This window comes from Halichoerus grypus, chromosome 11 (assembly GCF_964656455.1).
Source record: "Halichoerus grypus chromosome 11, mHalGry1.hap1.1, whole genome shotgun sequence".
NCBI classification, from domain to species: Eukaryota; Metazoa; Chordata; class Mammalia; order Carnivora; family Phocidae; genus Halichoerus; species Halichoerus grypus.
In genome coordinates, this window is record NC_135722.1 from 1,735,728 (window position 1) to 1,756,060 (window position 20,333).

The 20,333-nt window shown below is 66.6% G+C and overlaps 2 protein-coding genes and 1 long non-coding RNA gene across 6 annotated transcripts; 1 reads left to right on the forward strand and 2 right to left on the reverse strand.

Moving 5' to 3' along the window:
* Positions 1–6,574: 6,574 nt before the first annotated feature.
* Positions 6,575–7,653, reverse strand: INS (insulin). The gene is made up of 3 exons (XM_036074746.2): positions 7,497–7,653; positions 7,120–7,322; positions 6,575–6,797 (listed from the first exon to the last, which is right to left on the reverse strand). The coding sequence occupies exons 1-3, from the start codon at positions 7,592–7,594 to the stop codon at positions 6,652–6,654; spliced, it is 447 nt and encodes a 148-aa protein (XP_035930639.2). The 5' UTR covers positions 7,595–7,653; the 3' UTR covers positions 6,575–6,651.
* Positions 7,576–18,164, reverse strand: TH (tyrosine hydroxylase). Of its 4 annotated transcripts, none has more exons than XM_036074736.2 (13): positions 17,854–18,164; positions 16,196–16,411; positions 14,904–15,078; positions 14,508–14,596; positions 13,846–13,913; positions 13,542–13,592; positions 13,066–13,211; positions 12,852–12,987; positions 12,627–12,696; positions 11,710–11,766; positions 11,383–11,478; positions 11,024–11,157; positions 7,576–7,700 (listed from the first exon to the last, which is right to left on the reverse strand). In XM_036074736.2, the coding sequence occupies exons 1-13, from the start codon at positions 17,941–17,943 to the stop codon at positions 7,694–7,696; spliced, it is 1,335 nt and encodes a 444-aa protein (XP_035930629.2). In that variant the 5' UTR covers positions 17,944–18,164; the 3' UTR covers positions 7,576–7,693. The 4 variants fall into 4 exon arrangements, with proteins under 4 accessions (XP_035930629.2, XP_035930630.1, XP_077913736.1 ...); XM_036074737.2 differs by lacking the exon at positions 7,576–7,700 and adding an exon at positions 9,793–10,190 and having other exon boundaries at positions 17,854–18,159; XM_078057610.1 differs by lacking the exons at positions 7,576–7,700; positions 11,383–11,478 and adding an exon at positions 9,793–10,190.
* Positions 16,645–18,856, forward strand: LOC144379395 (uncharacterized). The gene is made up of 4 exons (XR_013442243.1): positions 16,645–16,962; positions 17,212–17,329; positions 18,409–18,541; positions 18,678–18,856. It is a non-coding gene; the product is annotated as an uncharacterized LOC144379395 (long non-coding RNA).
* The last annotated feature ends 1,477 nt before the right edge of the window (positions 18,857–20,333 follow it).

Genomic DNA, 20,333 nt, shown 5'->3' on the forward strand with positions numbered 1-20,333 from the left:
ATGTGAATGTGTATCTGCCCCTGACTCCCCTCACCGTTGGCACTAGAACATTCTTTCCTGGGGCCATATGAGGGTGCAACCTAGGTGGCTGGTGGCGCAGTGGCAGGCCCTGGCTGGTCCTGGTCTCTGCCCCGTTCCTGGCCTCCTTTCCGTGGGGGCCCTCCAGGACCCCAGCCCTGAGGCTCCTCCCTTGGGGAGCTGGTCCTCCTGGCAAGCCCCCCCCCCCCGCATACCCATGGGCCACATGGCAGGGACCGCATCCACTTCCTCTTGCGCATGATCTTGGGAGGACTACCAGACCCACAGGGCTGTCCCAATGCCACCAAGCCCCAGAGAGGGACAGCTTGCTGGACATGGGAGGCAAGCAGCGGAGTCAGGACAGATCTCTGAGCCTAAACCCGGCCTTGGCCTTCCACGACTCCTCACCCACATGCCTGGCCCACTGGGGACGATGCTTCCTGGGATGACAGTGGCATCCTGCTAGGGAAGGACCTGATGGCGCAGAGAGGCAGGCCTGCTGATTGGCATAGGTCCTGGGGGGCTCCCCCACGCACATGGTGCGCCATGCTGGGCCCTCTCAGCAGCCAAGGCAAGGACAGCCTCCTCTGGTTTCCCTCTGAGAGATGAGGAAGCTGAGCCCCAGAGATGTTCAGTAACTTTCCCAAGGCCCACAGCCAGGAGCAGCAGAGCAGGGACTTACACCCTGGCCCGCCTAGCCAACCACCTCTCCCCCTTCAGCATGGCACTGGCCTGGGTGGACACTCCGGCTGGCCTTGATATGCTGAGGCTTGAGGGGAGGGGAGACACTCACAGGATTCGGCCCATCATGCCCTCCAGACCTCAGCCTGTCCCTTCTTTTTGGTTGGGACTAGCCCGTGCCCAGCCACGAGGAGGGGTGGGGGGGGGGGCATCTGTGTGAATACAGCTGCCACTGTGGCTCCAAGGAATGTGGCATGAGCTGTACCTGACCCACAGCAACAGCCTGACATGGACTTGTCCTCAAGGTTGAGATGCCTGCGTAGGGGCACAAGACACCTCCTCCAGGAAGCCTCCCAGCCTGCCCTCTGTTCTGACCTCTGACTGTGTGGCTAGAGCTGAGGAGTTTCTCAGCCAACTCTTCCTTCCTCCAGAGCTTGGCCTCTCTGCCACTTCCTTTCCCCACAGCTGGGCCAGGGTCCAGAATGCACCCCCATGGGCAACCAAGGACCAACCCATCCTCTAGGCCTGGAGAGGGCCTTTCTGCCCTTTCCCCACCCCTGCCCCTTAAAGATCTCCTTGATGAGTTGAGCATGTCAGACCTCACGAGAGTACCATGGAGGGTCAAGGAGGGCCAGAGGGTTACAAAGGATCAGGGAGGGCCAGGGAGGACTAGGGAGGGTCAGGGAGAGCAGAGGATGGGTTACAGAGGATGAAGGCAGGGTCATAGAGGGTGAGGGAGGGTTACAGAAGGCCATGGAGGGCCAGGGAAGGCCAGGGAGAGCTAGGGAGGGTTAGGGAGGACCAAGGAGCATTACAAAGGATCACGGAGGGCCATGGAAGGCCAGGGTGGGTCAGGGAGGGTCACGAAGGGCCAGGGAGGGTTACAGAAGATCGGGGAGGGCCAGGGAGGGCTAGGGTGGGTTACAGAGGATCAGAGTGGGCCAGGGAGAGTTATAGAGCATAAGGGAGGGTCAGGGAGGGCCAGAAAGTGCTACAGAGGGTCAGGAAGGGCCAGGGAGGGCCAGGAGGGTTACAGAGGGCCATGAGGGCTAAAGAGGGCCAGGGAAGATCACGGAGGGGCAGGGAGGGTCAAGAAGGGCCAGGGAGTGTTATAGAGGGTCAGGGAGGGTCAGGGAAGGTCAGGGAGTATCAGGGAGGGCCAGGGAGGGTCATGGAATGTCAGGGAAGGCCAGGGGTGTTAGGGAGGGTCAGGGAAGGCCAGGGAGGGTCAGGAAGTCAAGGAGGGCCAGGGAGGGCCATGGAGTGTCAGGGAAGGCCAGGGGGTGTCAGAGTGGGTCAGGGAGGGTCAGGGATGCCAGAGCCCCAGGCTCAGAGCCTCAGCTTCATCCCAGGCCTCCCAAATTCACCTCCTCCCAGCCCTGTTCTTGCTGCCCACTGAGTAAGAACCTGAGGTCTAGGGAGGGAAGAGAATTTCCAAGGTCCCTCAGCAACTGCGCCTTGGGCGTTGGGAGGGCAGGCAAGGTGGCCCCGCGGGAGGCTGGGCTGGAACTGGGCCAAGTTCTGAAGGGAGGATGGCCTTTGAAGAACAAAGGAGTGGGCTCGGAGTCACAGCGGGGATGGCCACAAGCTGGCAGGGCTGCTGGGGCGCTGGCTCTGTTTTCCAAAAACACAGATGGGCCGGGAAGAGGGTCAGAGTGAGGCCGGCGAATGTGGGCCCCCTTCCCCCCAGGTTCTGATGGCTCAGCAGCCAGCCGAGTCCACATGGGGCTGGAGGGGGTGGGGCCAGCCCAGAAGCTCAGGGGTTTCTGACCCCCGGGCTCGGGTCCTCGAGGCCCACCTCCCTCCCTGGCCAGGCCCAACCCTCATGGGTTCACGGATGGGGAGCCCTGAGTGTGGCGATGGGGGCTTGGGCTCAGCCCCCCATGACCCTGTCACCTTGGTCCAGGGGTCAGCCTCTCGGGTCTGGACATCCAGAGCCTCTCAGAGTGAGGGGAGCTGGGGAAGCAGCACCCACGTCCACCCCCCGCCTGACGGATTCTAGCTGCAGCCCAGCCGTGGGCCCAGCAGGGCCCCCCAGGATGCCGTGGCTCAGCCCAGTGCCTTGGCGGGTAGGGACGGCAGGGTGACCTTTCGGTACAGCCCCGAGTCCCGCTTCTGGGCGCAGCCTCAGGGACCCCTCGGTGGAGCCTCAGAGCCCGTTGGGACCAGTCCCCCCCCAGCCACTTGCAGGCTGGGGCTGGCAGGTGACCTGGGAGCTCAGGACCGGAGGGGCGGGGGGCGTGGCGTCAGTGCTGCCTGACCACGCTGCGGGGGACGATGGGGAGGCATCCCCGTCAGCGTCCACTTTCGAAGGAATCTGCCTCGCTGTCCCTGTGCGGAGGCCAGAAACAATAATGCCGGAGGGAGGGCGGGAGGAGGGCCGGCCCCCACCACCCTGTTTATCTCTGCACTTCCCAGACCCCTGTCCACCTCCGACCCCAAAATGTTCTTTCTGGAACTGACCTCTCTCCTCCCAGCACCGGGTGGGGACCAGGGTGGACATGGGACATGGGGCCCAGCTGGACCCTGCCTGAGGCCTCCCGTGTCCCAGGGTCCCTGCTGCGCCGAAGCCTTCCGGCTCGAGGGGCCGGCTGGCCTGACTGACCAGCGGCCCCCAGCCCGCAGCCTCCAATTCGTCAGCTCCCTGCAGACCCTTCGGCGGAGGGCACGGGCGCCGGCCCCTCCGCTGGCCTCAGCGCGCTCAGCCACCGTCCCACCCCGGGTCCCAGGCCCCCGCAGTCCTGGGGGCCGGGGCTCAGGCTCTCCTTGGAGACTTTCCCAGAATGTTGGGGACCCGGTACTTTTGTCCAGCCTGGTCCCCACTTGGCTGGGGGGCTGAGACCCCGCACACGCCGTCTCCTTCCTAAGCCTCAAGGCCTCTAGAGCCAGCGTCCCCCACGGCTCCCGTGGGCAGACCATCGGCCTGGACAACGCTGAGGGACGCGCAGCAAAAATGGGGCTTTGGTGCCCTCTGCTGGTCACACCTGTGAATGGCCGCCCGGGCCCCCTTGCCCGGCGTGGACAGGTGCCTGCTCAGGGGAGCCACCTGCGCTGGGGGCCTGATCATGCCTGGGCCCGAGGGCAGGCTCCCTGAGGTGGGGACACAGGTGTCTCCCCTCACAGCTTGGTGGGACACAGACGCTGGCCGGGGCTTAGCCTGGGCTCTGCCAGGGGGCGTTTCCAGGAGCTCGGGCCACTGGTTCCTGGTCTCGCTCCCTCTCCTGGGCTGGCCCCCCCAGGCACCAAGCCTCCAAGGGCAGGGGGGGCACCCCGGCATCCCTGCATCTGCCTCCCTTGCCCCTCAGGGTCTGCTCGGGCCTGGAGAACTGTGAGGACGGTAAATATTTACTGACAGGACAAGGCAAATACTGCCCCAAGGGCCAGGCAGAAGCGCCAGTTTATCGGTGCCAGGAGCAGGTGCAACCTGGGGAGCCAGCCTGGAGGCAGCCACACTGTGTGCGCACCAGAGGGCCAGACATCCTGGCTCCAGCCTCAGTCTCCCCATTAAGAATATGGGTCCAACAGATCGCACCCCACGTGGCACTCATGACAGTGGGACACCGACCAGACATGAGAGCAGGTGCGTGGGGGCGGGGGGGACCCTGGCCCTCTGGCGAGAGGGCTGGGGGACCCAGCATGCCCAGGGGTCTGCTCCTCCACATCCCGCTGCCCCTGGCTAAGGAGCACTTGGCCTGGATGCAGCTGAGAGCCACTGCCAGCCCCGCGGGCGAGGGAAGCCCAGGTTCCAAGGGCAGGCAGGGTCTGAGGACATGGGACGACTGTTCTCCCAATTCCCAGAAGGGGCGGAGCATGGGCCCGGAGGGGGTGGCAGAGCCAAGGTCTGTGGGCCTGGCTTCCATGGGGTGACCCGGGGGCTCCGGGAAACTGGGGCATCTGGGGTTCAGTGCTCAGGAGGGTGCCAAGCAGGAGGCTGGGTCTGATCCCACCTCTGCCACCGGGGACCCTGGCGACCATGGGCATCCCCTTCTCCCTGCCCCCGGGATCCGTTTGTGTGTGGGGTATGAAGAGTCCTGCACCCACCTTGCCAAGATCACAGCCATGGGGGGCCGAGGGGCTGGTGGGAAAGGCTCGGCAGGAGAGCCTGGGTCTCAGGGCTGCAGTAAGTCTCAGGAGGGAACGGGGAGATGGGCCCCGGCCCAGGCAGGGGGGCCAAGGGTGGCCACACACCATGCCCGTGTCTCTTGGGTGGGCAGGCTTTCCCACCCCAATGGACATGAGCCCTCTCCTGAGCCCCCCCCAATGGAAGCGAGTCCTCCAATGACGCCCCCGAGTCCCCAGCACCACCCAAGACCAGCTGCACCGTGAGTCCCACCAGCTGAGATGGCCCCATATACTCCTGCTCCCCACTCCACAGAATTTGCTGGCCCCTGAGGGGGAGGGGGGCACCTGGGTCATCTTTCAGGGTCTTGCCCGCCAGCAGGCCAGCCAGGACACGGGCTTGGCTAACTGCTGCCTCCAGGCCGGCCCCGGGCGCTTACCTACCTCAACTCCTGCAGGACGCCCCTGCCTCTACCCCTGCAGATGGGGCCACCTGGGTGCTCCCATGGACGATTCGCCGCTGATGCCAGCCGCCTCCTCCCCTCCTCTTCCGGGTCCAGTGTCCGGCCATCCGCTCCAGGGGCGGAGCTAGTTGGGGGACGGCCACGTCTCCGGGGGTGTTGATGTCGTGGGGAGGGGGTGGCCCAGGAGGGAACCTGGGGGCTACAGGGAGGCTGCCGAGACAGCCAGGCCCCAGCAGGATGATCTACTTCTGGCCCCGAGGCCGCCTCTGCGTGGTCTGCAGCCTCGGGGGGCCTGGGCGCCCAGCCCCCGGCCCAGCCATCCCCAGTCCCGGCCCCGGGCGGGGCCTTCAGGAGAGGTGCACATTGGTTTGGCTTGGGTGGCCGGCTGGCCAGGCTTCTGTGCTGCCAGGGTCACCCGCTGACCTCCCAGGCCACGGCCAGCCCAGACAGCCCCCAGGCTCTTTGGCACGCCAGGTGACGGCTTAGGCGGAGTGCCCAGTGGACCCACACTGGAGGATCCCTGAAGACCTGAACCCAAGTGACCTCATCCTTAGGCCCGAAGGCCCTTCTGGGACTGACCACCTGGTCTGGGGCTGCTGAGCAGGAGGAGAGGGCCGCAGGGCAGCAGGGAGACCCAGCCTGGGCCCTATGGGCTGCAGTTCTTGGGGCAGCATAGCCGGGATGCCCCTGAGTGCCAGGCCCAAGGCTCCTGCCCAGTGCCCACAGGGTCCGAGTCCGTCCCTCAGCTCAAGGCTGCCATGTGGCTTCTCTGATTCCTCCAGGGCACCCGTGGGTTCCTCTGGCTGGATCTGGGCTGGGGCTGGGATGGCCCTGGGCCTGCCCGGAGCAGGGGTGGTGGAGAGGCACTAGAAAGGCCCAGCCCTGGGCAGCCTCTTGGGCCCTTCTCTGTCCCCTGCCCCTGCAGGACCCCGTCCCCCTCTCAGCCTCCATCAGAACTAGCTCTAAAAGTAGAGCACCGCAGGGCTAGGTGGGGAGAACTTGCTGGAGTGTTCTCATTCTCTTTCCTTGGAAAGCGCTCTGGGGGCCCTGAGAGCTCAAGGCTTTTGAGCTAAGAGAATCTGCTCCCAGTCAGTGCCCAAAGACCCCCAGGCCCCCAGAGCCCCCAGAGCCCTTCTCTGTCCTGTCCTGAGCAGCCAGGGGCCCTGGGACCTCGCAGCACGCAGGGCAGGAGCTCGCCTGTGGGCACCCAGTGAGCAGGGGCCAAGCTTGGAGGGGCTGGTGTAGAGAACAGGACGGGGGTCCCTGGAAGGGCCCCCACGGCCCAGGCAGTCACCTCGCCAGCCCCCCGGCCGACACCTCAATCCCCACGCCGCACAGACAACACCCGCAAGGCTCATTCAGAGGGTTTATTGAATAGCTTGGGGTGCAGGGCACGGAAGGCTCAGGGCCACTGGCGTGGGGAGGCGCCCTAGTTGCAGTAATTCTCCAGCTGGTAGAGGGAGCAGATGCTGGTGCAGCACTGTTCCACGATGCCCCGCTTCTGCAGGGCCCCCTCCAGGGCCAGGGGCTGCAGGCCGCCCGTGCCAGGCGCCCCGCCCAGCTCCACGTCCCTTGCTGCGGGGGAGCAAACAAGGGGGGAGCGGGTCGGGGAGAGAACACGCTCCCCTGCCTGCCCACCACCCCGTGCTGGCCTCTGCCGGGACAGCAGGGTGCCCGCCGCCTGGCACGGGGCCCATGCACCCTGCCACCTGTTCCCAGGCCCCGGGGGGGGGGCCAAGGCTTGAGTCTGCCCACGCACCCCTGCTGCCCGACACTGACCGGGGAGCTGGTCGCTCGCAGGATGTGACCAAGGGCATGTCATTGTTCTTTTTAACGATCCCGCCTGCCTTCCCCCGGTGCCAGGTAGGAAGCCAGGGTGGGGTCGGCGGGGGCTCACCCTGCGGGTCCTCCACCTCGCGGCGGGCCTTGGGCGTGTAGAAGAAGCCGCGCTCCCCGCACACCAGGTAGAGCGCCTCCACCAGGTGGGAGCCACACAGGTGCTGGTTAACGAAGGCTCGGCTTGGGGCCGGCGCCCAGAGGGCCAGCAAAGCCAGCAGGGGCAGGAGGTGCGTCCAGAGGGCCATGGCGGGGGGCGGGGACCTGGGGGACAGACGGGGTTGAGGCTGGAAGGGGCATGTGCCCCACCCAGGACCCCCACCCTGTGCTCAGCCCCCAAACGCTCTGAGGTAAGAGCTCTTGTCCTCCTGGGGCCCAGACACCCTGGACTCCTCAGCGGGGCAGCCCCAGGCTGATGAGGAGCCCACGGGGACACACCTGCTAGCCGTCCGTGTCCGGGTGCAGCTGGTCCCAGGGGGCTGGGGGCTGCGGGGCCCTCCTGGCTTTATAGCTCCTGATCCCACTGCCCGCCCCATTAGGGCCCCCAGTGGGGGTGGCAGATGGCCGGGGGGCTGAGGCGGCAATTTCTGGATCATTTCCCCAGTGCTGGGTCTGCGGGAACGGCTCCTTGGTCGTCAGCACCTGCGGGCCCACAGGGTCATTAGAGTCTTAACGAGGGGCCTGATGGCCACTCACAGCTGGGGGCAAATGTCTCCACGGGAGCAGAGCCCCCACCCCCCCGGGGCCTTGCCTGAGCCACATTTTCCACATTAGTCCAGGGGAGCCGGGGGCCAGAGGAGGGGGCTTCTTCTGCCTGGCCCCTGGACCCCTGTCTGCCCCCCGGGCCCCTTGGATGGTGCAAGGCCATGGGGAGGTGTGGGGGAGCATCTCGTCCCTGCTCACAGCCCTACCCCACCCCAGCACGGCAACCTTGCTGAGACCCTCAGCACCCAGGGGTGCTGCACCGAGGGCCGAGCTTGGGGACCAGCCGCTCACTGTGTGGACGCTCGGGCCAGGCCCTGCTTCTCATGTCTGCTGTGGGGGCAGCAGACACCCTCTGTGTGGGGGGCCCACCTGTCCTGCCCACATTCCCCCTCCATGCCACCCCTGCTTCTGGAGGCCCCGCCAGGCTCCCCCATGCTGACCACTTTCAGACCATCGACTCCCTGGGCTTTCATATATATGGTTGGGGCCCCTGGGGTGCTCCCCAGCCCCCTGGACAGGACCAGGAGAGAGGTCAGAACCCTCTCCCCCTCCCCCTGCCATGTCTAACCGTGACACCACTAGGGTCTGTGACAGGCTGAGCCCTGCCTCCTCCTGTCGCCTCAGACCAAGGGGGCAGGAAGGGTTGGGGGCATCCTGCGCCCTTGCCTCAGCATGGACCCCAGTCTCCAGGCTGGACCCTCTGCCCAGGCAGTCCTGGTCTGTGGCCCCGCACGACCGGGGGACTACAGGGGCCTGGCCCACCTGCTCCGAGCTCAGCAACTCCCCCATGCTGCACTCTGCACAGGGTGGACGCCCCTGATCCCGTGGGGTGCCTTCCCCACTGCCGCTTCCGCCTAGGCCGCGCGGCAACCCCCACAGCCACCACGGAGCCCGTGGCCGTCTGCAGCCACGGAAGGTCTGGGGGTCTCTTGAGAGGAACATGCAGGACAGGAAGCTGGGTAGAGCAGGACCCCAGTAAGAGGGCAGAGCCCAGGGGCCAGTAGAGCCTGGGGGTCGGGGCCAGCCCTCACCTCTTCCCCAGGGTCTCAGTGGGGCTCACAGCCCTCAGAAATGGCCCACTGGGGTCTCGTGGGCTGAAGGGATGCAGGTAGGGGAGGCCTGGGATGGGCAAGGTGCTTAGACCACCTGGGAGGGCTGGGGAAGAAGCTTTTGCCCCAGAGGGCCTTGACAGATGAGTAAGAGTTTGCCAGGACTGACATCCTAAAAGCTTAACGCCGGGGCCCTGGCGGTGTATGGCAGGCGCGGCTGCCGGGAGTGAGCAGGGCCTGGGAGACCGGTGGGCATTTCTTACCCCGCGACGAGGGAGGAACCAGGCACGCCCCGGGAAGCCCCCGGGCTTCTCTCCCCGAGGACCAGGGGCAGGGCGGGAGGAGGAGCCCCTTGGGCTGGGCCAGCCCTGGAGGATGCGGGGGCTCCAGCTGGAGGGCCACGTCAGACCCCTTGAGTGAGCTGAGGGGCAGCTTCAGAGCCCAGAATCCAGCCCGCAGACGCCTTGCTGGGGGACTCAGGCCCAGGGAGGTTATCTGGGAACCAGCTCAGCTGGACTCCCCATCAGCACACATTTTTGGGACAATTTCCAGGCCCTGCTCTGTGCGGGTGGGATGCCTCAGGGCCCCGTTCCTGCACCTGCTACGGGCTGGCCCCTGTACCCCTGTCCTCTAGTGGGGACACCCGGCTTGTGGGGAGGGCCCAGACTGCAGCCCGGCCTTGGAAGCCACACTGGCCAAACGCAGAGCTGTGAGCCCCAGGTGCGGCTCCCAATGCCCCCACCCCCCGCCCCTACGGGGATGATGCACTCAGCCAGGACCCCCTCCGCCCCCCGGAGCTGCTGGGGGCTCAGCACAGGCTGGTCCTCTGGGGTGAGCAGGGCATCTCCTATCTGGCCTGGGCTGCCTGGTGAGGTCTCGGAGAAGGCCGGAGGCAGAAGAGAAAGCTTTGAGCAAGGCTAGGAGCAGGGGGTGAGGGGCCCAGCCCTGAGCCCAGCACACACAGGAGGCCAGGGAGGCGCTCAGAGGGATTCTTTCTTTTATTGAGGTTGTGAGCGGGCGGCGCGGGCAGCATGGGCGGGACAAGGACACGGCAGGCAGAGCTGAGAAGCAGTGGGGTGGGGGTCTGGGGGGTGCCCTCCAGCAGGGAGGATCTCTGGCAGGCTCTCGGGGTGCCCAGTGACCCAGCCCCTCACGTGGGCAGGGGCCGGGGGGAGGCTGGGGAAGGGAAGGGAGACCTCGGGGCCTCTCCCACTGCTCCTAGCTGATGGCGCTCAGCGCATGGGTGAGGGTCTGCAGCTCATCCTGGACGCCCTCCAGGGAGCGCCGGATCGCGTGGGGACTGTCCAGCACGTCGATGGCCAGGGTATACGGGTCAAACTTCACGGAGAAGGGGCGTTGGATGCGGGAAGCGTAGTTCCTAGGGAGGGGAGGGCGTACGGACCCTCGGTCACCTGGTGGGGGGACTCGGGGGGCACTGGGGAGGTGGGGAGGAGCAGGGGCCGCTTGGGACAGAGTCTGCGGTCCCCAGGAGAGGGGGCGCATCATCAGTGCAGGGCAAGCCCAGGCCCCAAAAGCTCCTTGCGACCAACCAACTGGACAAGACGGGGGATCGAGGCCTGCTCCAAGGGTGGGGGGCAGGGGAAGGACAGGCCTTTCCCAAGCGGGCCTCTGCTGGACCCCCATCCCGCCCCACCCCTCCGGGAGGCCTTCCTGGGCTGTGTGCCTCAGAGAGCCCCAGGTCTGTTCCTGTCCCCACACTTGCTTGTGGGATCCGGCCCTCCCGCACCTCCACTCTGCAGACAGCCCCTGGGCCTCGGTTTCCCTTAGCTGGAAAACAAGACTCTTTCCGAGAATGAGCAGGTGGGATGCGTCAGGCTTTGCCCCCTCTCCCAAACACCACTGGTCACGCACCCTCAGCCCCCGGCCCTGGGGGCTCCTTGCCCCCTCCAGGCCCCCCGGGGTCCCCCACCCACCCTCAGCCACCCCTGCCCCTCTGTCCCACCCAATGGCCCCAGCTGTTCAGCAGGCAGGAGGCTGGGAAGGGCCCCACACATCCTTCTTACAAAGGTCAAACTCTGCCTCCTGAAACCTGGCCTTGACCTGGCCACCAGTCCGGCAGCTCTCCCCCCCACTCCCCCGGGACTTTTGGGGGGCCTACGGTGGGAGGGGTGTGCACTCCAGGCCCTGCTTGCAGGCTAGCCCAGTCTGGGGGCGTGGGGGGGGGTCTCGGCCCTGGGAGCCCTGGCCCACCTGAGCTTGTCCTTGGCATCGCTGAAGCTTTCGGACACAAAGTACACGGACTGGTAGGTCTGGTCCTGGTAGGGCTGCACGGCGGCAGCATCCGGGTCGAAGGCCCGGATCTCAGGCTCCTCAGACAGGGAGTGCTGCGGGAGGCCAGAGGTCGCAGGACCCCCCACCCCGGGCCCGGAGGGAATAGGAGCGCCGCTCCCTGACTCCACACCCTCCCCGCAGGGGTCCTCTCGAGGCCTGGGCACCCTGCGGCTGGGACAGCACAGGACGAGCTTTCTCGGTCACCCCTGCTCCCCCCTCCCCGGGAGCCCCAGTGTGAGCACCCTCCCGGCCGGGGCCGCGGCAGGGGCGGGCCTCACCAGGAGCTCCCCGTAGGAGGACAGCAGCCCAGCGCCATAGGCCTTCACCTCGCCATTCTGCTTACACAGCCCGAACTCCACCGTGAACCAGTACAGCTAGGGGGGACAGCACCGCGTCGGTGCCCACAGCCGCCGCCCCGCCAGCCCCTGCCGCTCGGCCCTGCCGCACCCCCAGCCCCGGCAGGGCCCGGCCGGCCCTGGGGATCACAGCATAAAGGTGACACTCCCTGGACAGAAAAGGGGACCTCAGCCCAGATGGGGGGCCGCCGGCCTGAACCCAGGTGTCCCGAGCGTGCCCCCCAAGGCCCTGCAGGGGAAAGCACCCACCGTGGACAGCTTCTCGATTTCCTCGTCAGAAGCCCCCAAGGACGCGAGCCCGATGTCCTGTGGAGGCAGGAGACTGAGAAGGGAGAGGCTCGGCCCACCCCTGCATGGGCGCCTGCATGGGGCGAGGGTGCTCCAGGGGCCCTCTGGGGTTTCGGGGACCCTCCCAGGATGTGGAGAGCCTCCCAGGGTGGGGGATCTTTCCCAGATACAGAGATCCTCCAGGTGTGAAGGGGCCCTCCGAAGATGGCGGACCCTCCTGGGATGCAGGGACCCTCCAGGTATGCAGGGGCCCTCTCAGGATGGGGGACCCTCCTGGGATGCAGGGACCCTCCTGGGATACAGGGGCCCTCCAAAGACGGGGGACCCTTCTGGGATGCAGGGACCCTCCTGGGATGCAGGGACCCTCCAGGTATGCAGGGGCCCTCTGAAGATGGGGGGACCCTCCTGGGATGCAGGGACCCTCCAGGTATGCAGGCCCTCCGAAGATGGGGGACCCTCCAGGGATGCAGGGGCCCTCTGAAGATGGGGGGACCCTCCTGGGATGCAGGAACCCTCCAGGGATGCAGGGACCCTCCCAGGATCAATCAAGGGACCAGGACAGCTCTGTGCTGTTCTTCAGGAAGCCAGCAGGTGGCAGCACAGGCCATGGGGCTCTGCCCGCCCCCCCCCTCCGCCCCCCCTCCCTCCGCCGTGGGCTCTGCAGCAGCCGGGCTAACTCCTCATTTTTATAAGGTGGTTTTCCCAGAACGGGTCCAAGCACACCCGCCACGGCCCACCCGCCCCTCTATTCCAGGATGACCCAGTCTCCTTGAAGCCTCCTGGACCCAAGCGGACAACGTCCAGCCGCCGAGGGACTCAGGCATGGTGCCGGGGTGGCCGGCAGGGGCTCCCCCCACCCCCCGAGGCCTGAGACGCACCTGGGAGAACTGAGCAAAGGTCCGGTCGGCCAGCATGGGCACGTGCCCCAGCAGCTCATGGCAACAGTCCCTGTGGGGGCGGGGAGAAGGGGCGGCTGGGGGCGGGGGGCGGGGGGCCGCAGCCCGCCCCTGCCCCCTCCCCCACGTTCCGGCGGCTCGCAGGCGGGCACCCCGCGGGTCGCTGCGGAGGCGGGGCGGCCCCGCGGGGAGCAGGTGCACACTCACGGCTCGGGGGAGTGCATGGGCGAGGACGCATGTCGGATGTACTGGGTGCACTGGAACACGCGGAAGGCCAGGCTGGCCAGGAAGTCCCGGGCGGACAGCAGGCCGGCCACGGGCCGCAGCTGGAAGCCCGTCCGCTCTGCAAGGCCACGGGGGTCAGGGCACCAGGCTGGGTGGGGCCTCCCTCCTGCGGGCCCCGCCCCTGCGGCCCACGCACCCTTCAGGAAGCGGGACACGTCCTCCAGCTGGGGGATGCTGTCCTCCCGGTAGCCGCTGAAGCGCTCCAGCAGCTGGAAGGCCTCCAGGTGCTCCCGGCAGGCGTGGGTGGCGTAGAGGCCCTTGAGGGTGGTGTAGACCTCCTTCCTGCGGGCAAGGGTCTCAGGCCCTGCGGCCGAGCCTGCCGGCCGCCAGACCCCGGCCCCTCCCCACATCGAGCAGCCCGTCCTTGTGGGCGCTCCTCTCTGCCCCCCCCAGAGGCTCTGCAGAGGCCCACACTGCAGGCCTCTCGCTGGACCCTGAAGACCCTGGCCACTGGGGGGCTCCGGGGGACAGAGGGCCACAGGGATGACCGGACCCAGCAGCAGCCTCTCCTCCCAGGTGGGCGGTTAGGGCCTTGGGAAGTCCCTCCTCTACCTGGCCTCCACACGCGGCCCTCCTCGTCCCCTCCGCCCCAGCAGGGCCACCGGGTCTTACCAGGTGGCAATCTCCTCGGCCGTGTACTCCACACGGGGAATAGGGTCGCCGCTGCGGACGGGGTGCACAGTCAGCAGGGGCCCCTCGGGGAGGGCGGGCAGGGGGGCGGACAGGAGGGGCTTGGGGCTGAGCGCCTGCCGGCCACGTGGCCTCGGCAGCTTCCTGTTTGCTCGGCTGACTCGGGGACCCGAGCCAGTGACCACAGTGACGGCGCTGGTGACAGAGACGCCCCCCCCGCCAGTGTGAGGCTCCAGGACGGGGTCTGGCTCCCCGAGGCCGAGGCCGAGGCCGCCAGGGTCCTTACTGCTTGTACTGGAATGCGATCTCCGCGATCAGCTTCCGGCGCTGGCGGTAAGCCTGGTCCGAGAAGCCCTGGGGGCAGTGCCGCACGCGCTCAGGAGCCTGCCCGCCCGACTCCTCCCTGCCCTGCCCGCCACCCCTTCCCTTCCCTGCTCAGTGCCCCTTCCCTGCCCGACACCCCTTCCCTGCCCGATGCCCCCCTCCCTGCCCACCTGACGCCCCTTCACTTCCCTGCCCGACGCCCCTTCCCTGCCTGCCACCCCTTCCTTGCCGGACGCCCCTTCCCTGCCCGACTCCCCCCTCCCCTGCCCGACACCCCCCTCCCTGCCCACCTGATGCCCCTTCCCTTCCCTGCCCACCACCCCTTCCCTGCCCGATGCCCCTTCCCTGTCCGACTCCCCCCTCCCCTGCCCAACACACCCTCCCTGCCTGCTGCCCCTTCCCTTCCCTGCCCACCGCCCCCTTCCCTGCCCAATACATGCCCCCCCCACTGGCTGCCCCTTCCCTGCCCTGTGCAGCAGGGTGCCTGGGGGCTGCACCGAGCCCGGCCTCGGTGGTTCTGCCGGGAGCCGGACAGCAGACAGACAGAGTGACGCCCCATCCATGACATCCTGGCCATGAGAACGGGGACACAGGAGGCCAGGAGGCCTGGGGGCACCCGCTTACCGGATGATCCAAGTCCAGGTCAGGGTCAAACTTGGTGACCAGATGGTGACACTTGTCCAGCTCAGAAACTTTCCTCGGGAACCAGAGGACTTCATGGAGGGTGGAGGGAACGGGCCTGCATGAGCGTCAGGCCGGCCTGGAAGCAGCCTCCCTTGCGGCTTCCTCAGCGGGGAGCGGGGTGGGGGATGGGGGCGTGACAGTGGGCAGGTCCCAGAGGTGCCCCGGCCAGCACGCAGATGGGCGGAGGGCCTGAGCCGGCAGGGAGGGGGCCCCCCAGGCCTCATATGTGGTCCCCTCAGGGGTCCCCTGTGGAAGCTTCTGTGTCCCCATCTCAAGGTCATGTGCCCCCATCTCAAGGTCATGGGTTACCCACAAGGACAGAGGAACCAGCCTCACCCTTGTTCTCCCCAGCGCCACGCACGTCCTCCGCCACCCGGCGCACGGAGCTGAGCAGGGCGGGCAGGTCGGCGCTGGGCACCTCACAGCGCACAAAGTACTCCAGGTGGGGGCCCCCCGCCCGTGGCTTCTGGGCGGGCCGGGTCTCCAGATGGTGAATTTGGGCTTCAAACGTCTTAGGGAGCAAGGGAGAGACAGAGAGATGGAAAGACAGAGAGAGATGGAGAGGCAGAGAGAGAGATGGAGAGACACAGAGAGATATGGAGAAAGAGAGATGGAGAAAGAGAGATGGAGAGCGACAGAGAAGGAGAGAGACAGAGAGAGATGGTGAGACAGAGAGACAGACAGGGAGACAGACACGGGGAGGGAGGGGAGACGGGGATGGGAAGGAAGAAGCTCCGTGGGGTCAGCTCCTGTGGCCCCGCCCTGGACGTTTGCGGCCACGAACACCCAAGCCGTCCTCCACACTCGGGTCAGAGCCTGCAGCCTGGGGAGGGCTTGCGGCTGGGAGGTGGGGTTTCGTCCAGTTTGCATGATGGGAGTCCTCAGCGCGGCCCCTCCACCCAGTGTTCTGGGTGACGTGTCGCGTCCCTCGGGCCTGAGTCCCCAGCCGCTGGTCGGAAGGTCCGCCACCCCTGGTGGCCTCATCTGGGGCTGGGGCTGGGCCCTGGACCCCACTGTGGCCCCCCCACCCAGGAGGCTCAACCCCCCGCTCCGCGCCACTGAATGCCCAGGGGCCTGGCAGGAAGGCTCCGCTCGCCGCCACCTCCCGCCCGTCGCCGTTGCCCAGCAACAAGGACGCAGGTTCTCGACGGGCCCTCGGGCCACACGGATGTCCAGGAGCTGGAGCCCAGCTCTAATGTCATTTGGGGGCCAGGAGCCCGTGTCCCGCCTGGCCTGGTGTGACCAGAACAACTAATACCATCTGCCATCACATTAGCCAGAGCCTGTCAGGGGCGGGGGGGGGTGGGAACCCCGACTTCCCAGGCTGCCCTGCTGGGAGCCACACGCACTCACCCCATATGTCACCCTGTGTGTGACGTGGTGGGTGTGGGGGTGGCAGGGGTTCAGGACCCGGTGGAGGGCTTGGGCTCAGGCAGTTCCCGAGACCATGAGGGGGACTGTGAGGGCCGTGGGGCCCCCCAGAGCTCTCGGGGGTGCAAACCCCCAGGCCCAGGGCTCCTGAGCCCCTCTCCCCTGGTGGCCCTCAGTGGCAGCCATGCCTCTGCGTGAGTCCCGTGGAGAGGACACCGTGTCCGCACCTGCCACAGGTCCCCACCAGCCAGCCTCACCTCAAATGCCTTCACGGCCCGGGACAGCGACGCGGTCTTGGCGCCCCGGAGGGTGAAAAGCAGATTCAGCATGGCCTTCCCGTCCTTGTCCTTGAACACTGCGGCCTCTAGGGGGTCCCCGGGCTCCGAGGAGGCGGCCGACGCGGCCTCGGCCTTCTCTCGCTCCTTGCGAGCGTCCTCGATGAGGCTCTGTCGCCGCCCGATGAAGCGTGGGGACTGCGGGGACAGGACACGCCCAGCTCCCCTGCGCTCGGCCGCCCCCAGTCCCTGTTCCGACCCGCTGGCGTCCATGAGCCCCTGCTGTGCCCACGGGGGGTACGGCTGGCCAGGCCTCGCTTGCTGGGGCAGAACTAAGAGCCTGTCTCCACCCGATGGGGGTTGGGGGGTGGCCAGGAAGATGTGGGGCCACAGGCTGGGGGCCGGTGTGGCGGGAGGATGGGCCCACGGCACCCACATGCTGCCTTGCTTCTGTCCCCGGGTCCCAACTGGACGAGGTGACAGGAGGGGTGACTCAGGACCCTGAGGTGGACGTCAGCCAGAGCACTGGGGAGGGCAGGGAACATGGTGTCTGGCTCCTGGGAGGGACCCCCACGCCAGCCACACTGAATGACGTCACCTCGGCACCCCAACCCCGGCCCTTCCCCACAGCACAGGGACATGGCCAAACTTGGTCCACAGCCTGTCCCCAAGACCGTGAGCCCCCAGGCCTGCATGAAGGAGGAGCTGAACGTCTGGGGCTCGTCCCTTGGAGCTGAACTTCCAAGAAGGTTCTGGTGTCCTCGGGTCTTGGAACATGGTGGGGAGGGTGCAGGAGAAGACCCTCGAGCCCCCGCTTGGCCTCGGGGGTGTGAGCAGAGCAGGGCTGCAGCCCCGGGTCGGGGAGCACCTGCAAGGCTGGGTGGGCCCTGGGAGCTGGGTGGGGAGGACGTCTCACTGAGAATGGGGGGGGGGGGCAGTTCTCTGAGCAGGTGCCTGCAAATCACATTTCCAGAACCCAAACCATGTTTTCATTCAAGGTCTAAAAACAAAAGCTCATTTGAAATGTTTGGGAGCTGATCATTCTGGGGCATCCTTGAGGACATGCAAGACCCTTCTTCTGGCCTGAGTGGTCTCCAGTTATCCAGCCTCATGGAGGTGAGGATGCCCGGCACAGACCTCCTGCCCTCGGGGGCCCCCAGGTGCTGGGTGATGCCTTGGGGACCGTCCTGGTGGTCAGAGGGGCCCAGGGTGTCTAGGCAGGGGAGGTGGGATTCAAGACAGGAGGTCACATGTGGTCACGAATGCGTGGCCGGTGGACAGGTGGATGACGATGGAAACCGCCCTGGAGCCCCTATCACCCTTGGGCTCAGGACTGGGGTCTGCCCCTCCGTGTGGCCGGCACCTCCCCCCAGGAGCTACCGCCAAGGCCCAGGACACTGTCACACACACACACGCCGGGCCGGGGAGGAACCACCCACGGAGCTTCAAACACCCCCCAGTGGGGTGGTCGGGGGTCGCCTACCAGCCTGGGCAGAGCAGATGCTCAGGGCCAGGACCCCACACCGCACTCAGGTCTGTGGCGTCATATGGACCCCGAGTCCGGGGCCCCTGCTAGCCTTCGGGGGACACCCCTGCGCTTCCAGCCCATGCTGGCCATCGGGCACCGGCAGCCCCCTTACCATGATGGCTTCGGCCTGCTTGGCATCCAGCTCGGAGACCGCCCTGCGGAAGCCCTTGGCCTGGGGCGAGGCAGAGCTGGGAGTGGGCATGGCGCCGGTGTCCGTGCAGGGCTCGCCTCCACGGCCCTCTGCCGGGCGGCCTCTTATAGGCTGAGCTGACGTCCCCCACCTCCCACCTCCCCGCGTCCTCTCCTGCCGCCTGCCGCCTGAGGGAGGCGGTGGGCGGGAGCGAAGACGCGCAGGAGAAAGGGCTCTGTCCCATTAAATCTAATTGCGTCCCCGCTGCAGGCGCCCAGCAGGGGTACGGCCCTCGCTCTGAGTCACCTCGGCTCCAGAGGACGGGCTCTGCGGGGCTGGGGACAGCTGGCGTCCCCTTAGCGCCACACCCCAGGTGGGGGTGACGGTGGGTACACAGGGAGGTACTATTCTGGGCACCCTGGGAGTGCACGTGGCAGGTGGCCTGGAAACCCCCGAGAGGAGAAATCCAGACTCCAACCTGGGATGTCAGGAGAACATTTGCTTTTCCAGAAGATTCTTCATCAAATTTCCCAACAGGATCCCACGGCATGTTTCCATTAGATGCCACCAGCAGGAGCGTTAGCTGTCCCTTGTCCCATTTCCCTGGGCCTGGATCCTCAGGCACAGCCAGTGAGACCTGGAATGTTCCAGAAAGGCCCATCCTTCCAGTGTGAGGAGCCTGGGAAGCGGAGGGAGGGATGTCTGGCTGGCCAACCCCTCTCCTCCAGGACCTTCCCCCAACCGGTCTGACCATGACACTCTTACTTCCCCACCCTCTATGGCTCCCCATCGCCCTCTGGAAGCAGTCTGAGAGCTCAGTCAGTGCAGAGGGAAGTGCCTCCTCCCACCTCCCCCTGCTGATCTTCTCACCCTTGGCTGTTCCCACTTCCTGCTCCAGGAGGGCCTGGGGGTCCATGATACCCAGTTTGCAATATTCACCCCCTTCTTCTCCTGGTGAGCTCCTATGCATTCCACAAAACACAGCTCAGCCACCATTCATTCTGTGACGTCTGTGCTTTCTTGTCCCTGATATTAACCTCCCTCCTCTGCAAACACCCTGAGGCCAGGACCCCCAGCTGCTTGGCCCACTACATCTCCCGGTGCCTGGTGTGGGCCCTGGCCTGACTCATCTCCTAGACTCTGGGCTCAAGAGCATGTCTCAGCGGCCTCTGCCCCTAAGGCCTGGCCCAGAGGAGGTCTTCCATAGGGATGCCGCTATGTCCTGAAGGCCCTGGAAGAATTTGCTCTGAGATCCCCGGGGTGCGGGCCGGGGCCAGGCTCTACCCCAGGGCACCAGGGTCCCCAGGCAGCATCCAGGCCTCCTGGAACTCTGGACAGGCTCTCCTCCGCCCCTCCAGGGTGGACTGCAAGGGACCACTTAGGGATGCAGATCCAGGCCTGCAGGTTTGCCCTGGGGGGCGCCGGGCAGGGGGTTGAGCACCGCGCAGGAGGAGCGGCTGAGTGTGGATTTAACCTTTCGGCAAATGTCTTCTGCTGACACAAATATTGTTTTTTAATTCCTTTGCCTACCTGAGCTGGCGTGGGCCTGCACGGAGGCTCCGTGGGGGTTAAGCTTCCTTCCCCGGAGCCAGGTGGCAGCGGGCAGGAGGGCGGAAGCTACGGACTCCCTCCCGAGCTGTGTGCTTCCCCCTCTGGCCTCCGGCTTCCCCTGACCAGGTGTCTATCTGTCCGTGCACAGGGGGTCCATCCTGGGAAGGCTTTCCCACACATCCCCGCCCTGCAGGGCTGGTTGACCAACCTGGGCACAGTCCGGGCCGTTCCTCCTCACCCCCGGGTCCACCCCAGCCAGCATCTTCTTTCCTGGCTAGACACCCTCGTGTCCTCTCTCCGGCCCGCGGCTCCCCCTGCACCCAGGGTCTCCCGGGCTCAAGCCCAGACGGTGATCTGTAGGGCCTGCCTATAGACAGCTGAGGCGTCCGTAGACCCGTCCTGCAGAGGGGAGACTGAGACCCCAGGCAAGTGATTTCTCTGGGTCCTGCAGCGTCCGGAGCCCTGGATTCCCAGCTCGCAAGACATTCCTTTCAAGGATCCAGGGCCTCAGGCCACAAGGAGAGGAATCCAAGGGGCAGACGGAGACCAGCGGCCCCCACCCCAGGGATAGAGGGTAGGGCTTCAAGCCACTGCAGAGGAGGTGGGCACCAGGAGAGGACATGGGGTCCCTGCTGCCCAGACAGCCCTGAGGCTATGAGCCGGTCTTGCGGGGGCAGGGTGAGGAGCAGAGCGTCCGGGGCCCAGCACGGTGGGGGTGCGCTCTGGGGCCGAATCGGGAGGAGGGGCCAGCCCCCTGTGCAGCCCCCCGCCCCTCCCATCACCCTGAATAATCCCAGCGGTCAGGCCGGGCACTCAGCACCAGTGCTGAGCTGGGTGCTTCCTCTTGTGGCCTCTTTGTGCCCCGGCCTCCAGAGGACGTAATGGCCCATAAGGACAGCATGCAGCTCCCT

What these genes read in the sequence shown, in the direction of transcription:
- INS (XM_036074746.2), bottom strand. Translation starts at nt 7,594, where the DNA reads ATGGGGCGGGCAGTGGGATCAGGAGCTATAAAGCCAGGAGGGCCCCGC. An exon ending in CGGACACGGACGGCTAGCAG is followed by an intron (nt 7,323 to 7,496) that starts GTGTGTCCCCGT and finishes TCTGTCCCCCAG; the next exon opens with GTCCCCGCCCCCCGCCATGG. An exon ending in CGAGGTGGAGGACCCGCAGG is followed by an intron (nt 6,798 to 7,119) that starts GTGAGCCCCCGC and finishes GCTCCCCCGCAG; the next exon opens with CAAGGGACGTGGAGCTGGGC.
- TH (XM_036074737.2), bottom strand. Translation starts at nt 17,943, where the DNA reads ATGCCCACTCCCAGCTCTGCCTCGCCCCAGGCCAAGGGCTTCCGCAGG. An exon ending in GCCGAGGAGATTGCCACCTG is followed by an intron (nt 13,212 to 13,541) that starts GTAAGACCCGGT and finishes CCTTGCCCGCAG; the next exon opens with GAAGGAGGTCTACACCACCC. An exon ending in CCCATGCACTCCCCCGAGCC is followed by an intron (nt 12,697 to 12,851) that starts GTGAGTGTGCAC and finishes CCGCCCCCACAG; the next exon opens with GGACTGTTGCCATGAGCTGC.